Genomic DNA, 10,022 nt, shown 5'->3' on the forward strand with positions numbered 1-10,022 from the left:
CATTGGATTTACATAGATCTCTTTCGAAGTTGTGGAAAATAAACGGGCTATTATAAATGAAATCTGACAAAACGTCGACAGCAAACAGAATATAAATAGGCGATATTTATACAATATTTGTTCCTAAATTTATTCATTACAATCTTAATATAAAAATGGCATGCTAAATGTGCAATTGTTCCTAAAATAAATCATTATGATGTAAATATTAAGGTGACATGCGTTATGTGCAATTGTTTCTAAAAAAAATCATTATAACCTAAACACAACGGTAATATGCTTTCGTGCAATTGTTTCTAAAATAAATCATTATGATCTATTACAAAGGTGACATGCTTTTGTGCAATTGTTCCTGAAATAAATCATTATGATGTAAATATAAAGGTGACATGCTATATGTGCATTTGTTTCTAAAATAAATCATTATGATGTAAATATAAAGGTAGTCTGTTTCCCGGCCGTTATTGAAATTCTTGACAATACCGTCCGGTATGGGCTAATTTTACTATTTCAAACAGCCGATTTCCGAGCATGCGCATTCACCCTGGTCGTTCAAATTCTTCGCTTCAAAGATGTGAGAGCAGGACATAAAGCACTGAAACTGTTGACTGAAGTAATTTTGTGTTGCCCAAGTTGAAAATAAGAAACTTATATATCATCTGAACGATATTATTCTGTTTTTAAATATGCAAATCCTATATTCTCAAATGGGCAAGCTTTTGAAGTGGCCAATTTGTCCATTGTTTATGTTTTACTCGCAACACCAGCTTCAATTACACTAATAGGAGACGAAACAAACCATGTAAACCATAAATTATCATAATTTTCACTGTATTTTCACTGTATATAGATTTCTTCATGAAAAGAAGTGTATAAATAGCTACTTTAACGAAAAATGAGCTGAAAAACATTTTTTAATCGTTCTGACATCGCGAGTCTTGACCAGTTTTTCAGAATTTCTTGCAATCACCTTCAACCCACTATTTTATTTTGCACTTTTTATGGTGTGAATATGGGTGAGGATTTGCCTTGTAGAATTTTGTCCCTAGACAAAAGGTTTTGATTGATGTACTTGGGTCAAATTGAAAATAATTAAGACACATAATATTGACACCATGGAAGGATCGATCCAAACCCCACAAATATGAAATAGATTTTAAAGGCATCATTTATATATATAGAAGAAGGGCTAGTGAGAACCTTTCTAATTCACAGGCTGATTGTTCCCAATATTCTACTCCTAAAACACAGATCAAAAATTTATTGCAAATTAAAAAAAAAAGCACTGGCTACAGTTTATAGATGGAAATGTAACAATACAACTGTATTATAAAGAACCAAATATTATTGTTACATTCATGATGAATTGGTTCCTTACCCGACATTGCATTCCCACAATTACCCTCCAATGTTACAATAAATTTTATATTAGGCCACACCAATTTAATTCCTTGTTCGACGGACCCGCCCGCACCTATTTTTTTCAAAACAGAATATTTTTTTTTATTTCCGCTTCCTGCATCGGGAAATGTTATCGTGTCCATTTTCTGCACCGTTTTTTGTAAATATTATAAAAAGATATATACAGTCTTACCTGTATATAACGATTTTAAACATATAAGCACCCCATTTGTGTAAATATCTGAAATAATATTTGATTCAGCATGATACACATTTATCCCAAGACTAAAGTGGGAGTGCTCCGATAGAAATATGTAACAGAGGAAAATACCAGTCAAAACAAAACATTGGTTTCCTTCCCCTTACTTAAATTCTCTATCAAGAAATTTTCGTTGTTAGAATAAACTTCAAAGAACTTCGGAAAGAAATGCCTTCAACTGCAATTATATTGTATGCTGGTAATACAAAACTAATCCATACCCGCCGCATGTTTAAGCAACTTTCCTGATTGCTTCAGGGGCCTGTCATTCAGCAGTTACAATGTAGATATCGTTTGTTGATGTTTAAAAATCATTTGTTATTTTCCCGTTTGTATATATAAATAAGATCGTTGGTTTTCCAGTTCGAATTGTGATTGCTCTATGGTCGGGTTGTTGTTGCTTTGACACATTCCCAATTTCCTTTCTCAATTTTACTTATAATTTTGTGTCCCTTATAGCTTGCTGTTTGGTCTGGGTCAATGCCCTGTGTTAACAGAGCTCATATGGGATCATTTTACTGTTGTAGAAAAGAAATACTAAGGATTTGTATAGTGCTTCTATACAAATCAATTGAAAAACTTCAATTTTATTACTTAAAAAGAGGTGAAATACATCATATTTTAAAAAACTAGAGGTGTCCATTTGTTTTAAATAATATTAAATAAAATGTGTTAAAATGTCTAAGGTCCAGGAATATCACAAAATTCTTGGACATGTTTTTATCATTTAATACCAGATAGATATATAGTTCTTTGGGAAAAGATGAGGCCTTTTGTACTAAAAAGTGTTATTTACAAAAAAATACATTATAACTTATATTGACCCCTCATTAAAAGGGATACTTATAAAATTGTTTTTAGGATGAAGAATTGTCTCATTAATTGGCACACATACATATAGCAATTCCAAAAAATAAAGAAATGTCAACATGGTCAAAGTACAAGTGATAAATCAAGTTTTAAAATTGTCAAAACCTACTATTTTATGTTTACAAAAAAAAATATAGTCGCTCGCCTTTACTTTTCAAGCTTCGCCTCAAAAATTTCCAAATCAAATATTTTTTTATTAAATATTTAAATCGCTCGCTCGCCCCAATTTTTGAAGTCCAAAAATCCGTAGAACAAGAAATTAAATTGGTGTGGCCTTACTGTTACATTTACATGTAACCATACTGAAGGAATATGACAGCTTATTTAACCTCTATTTTAGGGCTCACTTGGAAACAGATATGATATAGATTATACTCAAGTTTTATCATTTTTATGAGTACAACAAAACATGAAATTACTCAGGGTCAGAAGTAAAAACCAAAAGTGTAACATGTAATGTAATTAATTTATTAATTATTATTTAACAATACAATATATAGATGTTCATTATGTCCTGATCAGGATACAATCATGACTTTAGTATAGCAACTTACACAAACAATGCATGCATTTCAAAAATACAAATACAAATTATGATACAAGTACACATGTAGGAGAATATCAATATAAACCAATATGGACCTCTAGATATCAAGTTACTTGCAATGCCTTCTTGAAACTGAATATATAATGTAGTGTTAACAATTTTTTTGTGTGATTAAAATATTGAATGGTGGTGGTATAAAACAACAAAGAACAATATTCAAACATGTTTTGAAAAAGATTGACTCATCACATTTAAACAACCATTGAAAACATCTTAAAAATAAATATCAGGAAAAAAAGAACAGAAGTAATCCAACACCTTAAGATAGGTTGCTGATAAGAATATGATTTAAAGTCTAAAATGACTCAGGTCATGAAAAGATAAATTGAAAATTGGAGGCAAAGAAATACTAGGCATATGAACAAAAGGTTAACAATATTTTGTTACTAAAAGAAAATTATGAAAAAAATATAATTTTGGACAATTTGTTAGAAACACACACATCCATGACAGCTTTATGATAAAAGGCCTTATCGGAATATCATGAAGAAATGGACACTTACTATTTTGGTCAAAAATCATAAATGAAATATAATGGACAGTTACAAAAAAAGAAATAGTAAAACTATGCAAAAATAAAGACTTTTAACTGTGTACTATCTTAAATGTTATTAAACATGATTAGTGTTGATTTAAGTGATATAAAAAAGCATATATTTTTTTTTCAGCTCCTGAGTTCAGTGTATGATTATTGTTTGCTGAAGAACAAAAGATACTGGATAGCCTAAGATGGCAGATATAACATATTTAGAGGTGAAAGCTATACATTTTATCAATCACAAAGTCTTCATTGACATTCAGATTGTGCTCTCTCCAATTTTTTCAATGCCAACTAAAATATTCAGATGTTGAAATAAATTACTATGACATTTAAGAGATAACTGTATTGTATTTGAAGCTTTAAGGACGTCCATCGGTAGTTTTACTGTCGCAAATTTAGTTTACCTGGCGACGCGGATTTTATAACGAGATTCTAATGTCAAACAAAAATAAAAGGTAGTTAAGGTGATTTTATTTTCGATGATTGTTTATATTGCAAATAATATTTTTCAGATGGAAGGCTTTCTAAAGAGAAAAAGGGAAAACACAGCATCCCCATCAATATCTCCTCTGAATAAAAAAAAAACCTGAAGTAAGTCTAATTCAATACAATTTTATTAACATGTTAAAAGTACATCTAATAAACTACCATAACTGCTGAATTGAATACAATACATATATTTAGTGCTTATACTCCTAAGAATAATGGTTATTGCATGAATATTATAAGTTGTCTACGTTCATATCCATATCTACGGGTATGAACGTAGATAACGAATTTATCCCCGGTCTTAGTCTGAATCGCGCGAGTTTTATGGAAATTCGGGTACAAAGTGTAACACGAAAACAACGTTTTTTTCGTTATCTAAAAAAGTTTTATTGAAATTTGGAAATTTTACATATTTTTTTACGGGGTGTAGGGTACTACCTGTGGTAGAACCCTACAGGTAGTCAAATATAAGACGTTTTTAATACGGAGACGAAGACCAATATTCTGACATTTTTCTTATTTGGCCAAACAAAGTTTTGCAAAAACTTATTAGTCCGAATGAAATTTTTCTAGTCTGGGGCATCGGACTAGTGGCTAACCGTGCAGACTGTATTATTCAAAATCCAATTCATATAGAAAACCCTACTAAAATTTTATCAATATGGAATAATCCCAAATATTCATGCAATAACCCTTTTATTGTATAGCAATATAACATTTGAATGTAAAAATCGGTTTCAACTAAGATTTTGTTGTTCATGATGTCATGAATAATGGTTATTGCATGAATATTATAAGTTGTCTACGTTCATATCCATATCTACGGGTATGAACGTAGATAACGAATTTATCCCCGGTCTTAGTCTGAATCGCGCGAGTTTTATGGAAATTCGGGTACAAAGTGTAACACGAAAACAACGTTTTTTTCGTTATCTAAAAAAGTTTTATTGAAATTTGGAAATTTTACATATTTTTTTACGGGGTGTAGGGTACTACCTGTGGTAGAACCCTACAGGTAGTCAAATATAAGACGTTTTTAATACGGAGACGAAGACCAATATTCTGACATTTTTCTTATTTGGCCAAACAAAGTTTTGCAAAAACTTATTAGTCCGAATGAAATTTTTCTAGTCTGGGGCATCGGACTAGTGGCTAACCGTGCAGACTGTATTATTCAAAATCCAATTCATATAGAAAACCCTACTAAAATTTTATCAATATGGAATAATCCCAAATATTCATGCAATAACCCTTTTATTGTATAGCAATATAACATTTGAATGTAAAAATCGGTTTCAACTAAGATTTTGTTGTTCATGATGTCATGAATTTTGAAGATTTAATGCACTAGTGCAATATTGGAATTTATCATATACTTAGACTAAATAACATATGATTTTTACTGTATGATAATAGCATTAAATTTACGTAAATTCCATATTTTTCGAATTGGTGCTTAGCGGGCTGATATGAAAAGTTTATCACATGCTTCGATTGTTATCACATGCCTTTCCGTAACGTTATCGCATGGCATTCCGGTGATACTCGGCAAATTCCGGAAAATACACATCAATGCTACGTTTTCAGTAAAAAACATTACAAAATAGTGTACAAAACAATTATTTAAATACTGAAAAGTATATTGTGTACAATAATAATAAAAAAATAAAAAAACCAAAAGAAACAAATTATTAAATAAATGCATTTTTTATAAGTTTCAAACATAATTATTTATTATTTAAAAGTTATTTTGAAAAGGTTGACTTTTCCTAACAGTCTTCATAATGTATATTGTTGAATTTTTTTTTGTCGATTCGTCCATATTAAAAAGAAAATTCTCTGTAGGTAGAAAGATTTCCTATCGAATGTAGTTAAATTTTGGGTCCGACGTCCGTGAACTTTTCACTCTTTGAACTTCTATTTGGGAACCACGTAAAAGGTTTAGGATCAATATATGAATCTGTTATTTGTCTCCATTGATGAAGCATATGATAAAAAGATCATAACATGTCATTTTTCATATCGCATGTATTATCAGCCCTCGGTCAATATCAGCCCTCGAGTCATGCGGCTCTTGGGCTGATATTGAACCTAGGGCTGATAATACATGCGATATGAAAAATACCATGTAATAATCTGATATTATTGCACGCTAACTTTTGGTTACTTTCTGTGGGAAATATTATAAAGTACTTCATTGTAAAATATACAAATTGGTTTAAATTTCAATAATCTATTGTTGTCTATTGCTTATATCCTATATACACCATGTAAGCAGTGCAGCTGTTAACTGCTCAAATACATGTACCGGTACTTTTTACTGTAGATATGTAGTGTTGATAGAAATAATAATTATAATAAATGGACACCAGAAGAGAAGGAAAATCTTCTCGCTACAGTTACAGAGTGTACTTTTAATGACAGTACTGAGTGGAAGTCAGTAACTGAATCACTGAATGTGATGTTTGGAAGTAATAGAACTGGTAAGTAAATTATTTTCATAGTATTTTATTAATATTTGATATATGTTTGTAAAAACATCTTGTGTAGAAGTATAGGCATTGACATTTATTTGACATTTATGAATTATTTAAAGATTTTATGATTAAACTCAGCAAGTCTTTTTTATTGACTTTGAAATTTTTGTACAGTCACATATTACAGCCTGTAATAACTTCATTTTAAGGGAACCAACTGCATGTACAAATGTATGTTAGTAAGTCTGTCATATTTGGTTCAGAGGTTTATGTACATGTATGACTATGTTTAAACCAAAAATTGCAGAAAGTTTTTCATTACATAAGAACAGTTCCTGGTACATGTACTGAGTTATGTTTTTTGCAAATAAAGTATTCATTCTTTATACCTCAATAACAGCAAAGTCATGTCAGAACTAGTATAAAAGGATTATGGCTTTTAAAGACAGTGAAAATAAAGTGGAGATGGTCAATGCAAGTTGTCAAACTGATATATCGCTGAATCCAAAGTAAGTTTTATACAGCAGTATTCAGATTGTGATATTGTGTGAAAGTGTGATTACATAATGCTTATTCTTCTGTACCTTTTACATTAAAAAAAATGGAAACTGGAAAAAAGCGAGGCATACTGAATGTTTTACGGAGGGGACCAACCTAATATAAAGGTGACATGCTATATGTGTATTTGTTTCTACATTAACTCATAATAACCTAATTAGAAAGGTGACATGTTTAACCCCGCCACATTATTTATGTATGTATTACCAATGTTATTTTAACTGATCGGGAGAAGCTTATGTTTTAATTTGCATAAGGACAGTCTATTGGAAGATATGTGTGATAAGGATGATTGCCGTTATAATTATCATTGATTTGTAATCACCTATCAGTGTCACCAAACGCATTTACAGTGACCATAACTGAACATGTCATTGATGACTTTATCAGAAAACACCTATCAGTAGATGGACTGGTCAATGATGAGCGAACCGTTTTAACTCCGCCCAGTCAAGTAAATTTAATCAAGTAATACCTGTCCCAAGTCAGGAGCCTTTAATTCAGTGGTTGTCGTTTGTTTATGTGTTACATATTTGTTTTTCGTTCATTTTTGTTATATAAAAGAGGGACGAAAGATACCAAAGGGACAGTCAAACTCATAAATCTAAAACAAACTGACAACGCCATGGCTAAAAATGAAAAAGACAAACAGAAAAACAATAGCACACACGACACAACATAGAAAACTAAAGAATAAACAACACGAACCCCAATAAGGCCGTTAGTTTTCTATTTTGAATTGTTTTACATTGTCTTATCGGGGCCTTTTATAGCTGACTTTGCGGTATGGGCTTTGCTCATTGTTGAAGGCCGTACGGTGACCTATAGTTCTTAATGGCTGTGCTATTTTGGTCTTTTGTGGATAGTTGTCTCATTGGAAATCATACCACATCTTCTCTTTTACATTTACACAACTTTGATTTTTTCGAAAAACTAAGGATTTTCTAGTCCCAGGAATAGATTGCCTTAGCCGTATTTGGCACAACGTTTTGGAATTTTGGATCCTCAATGCTCTTCAACTGTGTAATTGTTTTGCATTATAACTATTTTGATATGAGCGTCACTGATGAGTCTTATGTAGACGAAACGCGCGTCTGGCGTACCAAATTATAATCCTGGTACTTTTGATAACTATATGTTCAATTGTATCTAATATAACTTAATATAATTTAAATATAAAGGTTACATGCTTTAGTGCATTTTTTCCCTCTAAAATAACTCATTATAATCTAATATAAAGGTGACATGTTATTGTACAATTGTTTCTCAAATAACTTCTTCTTCTTCTTCCAATAATTTGCATACCACCTCTGGTGTATTATCGCAAATGACTAGTTACACATGCCCAAAGGAAACATCTTTCCAACATACTATATACAAACATTTGGTTAAAAGCCATCGTGGTGTTATATACAATTAAAACTGAAATATCTTACATGAAGCAGTTGTCTGGAGGCTGTCTTTGAATCCTTCCACAGTGGAAGCTGTGATGACAGCTGATGGTAGTTCATTCCACAGACGAATTGCCGATGGAAAAAATGATTGCTGGTGGTTTTGTATTCTCGAGTAGGGTAGTAGGAATCTGGTGTCATGTCCTCTAGTTGTTAATGCTACACCCCTTGGTATTAAGTATTGCTCAGGTGGTTTTACAACAAGATGGTGTATTATGCGGTAGAGCATGATGGTCTTTACACTCTTTCTACGTTCTTGTAATTCAATCCATTGCAGGTCTTTAAGTATCCGGGTAACACTACTAGTGGTTCTGTAGTCCCCAGTTACAAAGCGTGCTGATCTTCTCTGCACCATTTCTAACTGTCTGATGTTGTTCTGCGTTATCGGGTCCCAAATGACACAAGCATACTCCATAATTGGTCTTACTAGTGTGGTATAACATTGGGCCTTGATCGTATTAGGACAGGAGCTGATATTTCTTCTCAAGAAAGAATTGATGTTGTTCTCTTTCTTGGTTACTGTACCTATATGGTAGTTCCACGATAAGTTGTGGCTGATGTTAAGGCCTAGATATTTAGCATTCTTCACTACTTCTAATGTCTTTCCATGTTTGGTATAGTTAATGGTAATTTTTTTATTGGTTACCCGTAGTACCTCGCATTTGTCAGGGTTGAATTGCATGAGTCATTTGTCCTCCTATTTCTGTAGGAGGTCTAGGTCTTTCTGGAGTAAGATGGTATCCTCCTCTTTACATATCTGTCGGTAAATTAAACAATCATCTGCAACTAATCTAGCTTTAGATGTTACTAGTTCTGACATGTCATTTATGTAGTTAAGAAAAGAGAAGAGGCCCAATTATAGTTCCTTTGGGAACCCCAGATGCTACGTCTGATGTTTCTGACTTCTTTCCATCTAAAACAACCTGTTGTGATCGGCCCCGGAAGGAAACTCGCTATCCATTGAAGTGTGTTCCCTCTTTTATATCATAAATATTATAACCTAAATATAAAGGTGACATGCATTTCTGCAATTGTTTCTAAAATAACTCATTATAACCTAAATATAAAGGTGACATGCTTTTGTGCAATTGTCTCTAAAATAACTTATTATAACCTAAATATAAAGGTGACATGCTTTTGTGCAATTGTCTCTAAAATAACTTATTATAACCTAAATATAAAGGTGACATGCTTTTCTGCAATTGTCTCCAAAATAACTCATTATAACCTAAATATAAAGGTGACATGCTTTTCTGCAATTGTCTCTAAAATAACTCATTATAACCTAAATATAAAGGTGACATGCTTTTGTGCAATTGTCTCTAAAATAACTTATTATAACCTAAATATAAAGGTGACATGCTTTTCT

The 10,022-nt window shown here is 31.8% G+C and overlaps 1 protein-coding gene and 1 long non-coding RNA gene across 2 annotated transcripts; one reads left to right on the forward strand and one right to left on the reverse strand.

Annotated features, from left to right (window-relative positions):
• Window positions 1–542: 542 nt before the first annotated feature.
• LOC139522270 (uncharacterized) lies at window positions 543–7,153 on the forward strand. Its single transcript, XR_011664366.1, has 5 exons — window positions 543–613; window positions 3,806–3,890; window positions 4,191–4,269; window positions 6,494–6,650; window positions 7,045–7,153. It is a non-coding gene; the product is annotated as an uncharacterized lncRNA (long non-coding RNA).
• A 1,465-nt stretch (window positions 7,154–8,618) lies between these two features.
• Window positions 8,619–9,335, reverse strand: LOC139522643 (uncharacterized). Its single transcript, XM_071316110.1, has one exon. It carries the CDS (start codon window positions 9,333–9,335, stop codon window positions 8,619–8,621), a length of 717 nt encoding a protein of 238 aa, XP_071172211.1.
• Between the last annotated feature and the right edge of the window lie 687 nt (window positions 9,336–10,022).

Source organism: Mytilus edulis, chromosome 5 (genome assembly GCF_963676685.1).
Source record: "Mytilus edulis chromosome 5, xbMytEdul2.2, whole genome shotgun sequence".
Lineage (NCBI taxonomy): Eukaryota > Metazoa > Mollusca > Bivalvia > Mytilida > Mytilidae > Mytilus > Mytilus edulis.

Bases quoted from the DNA above. Each gene is read 5' to 3' on its own strand.
- LOC139522643 (XM_071316110.1), bottom strand. From the start codon at position 9,335: ATGCAATTCAACCCTGACAAATGCGAGGTACTACGGGTAACCAATAAA.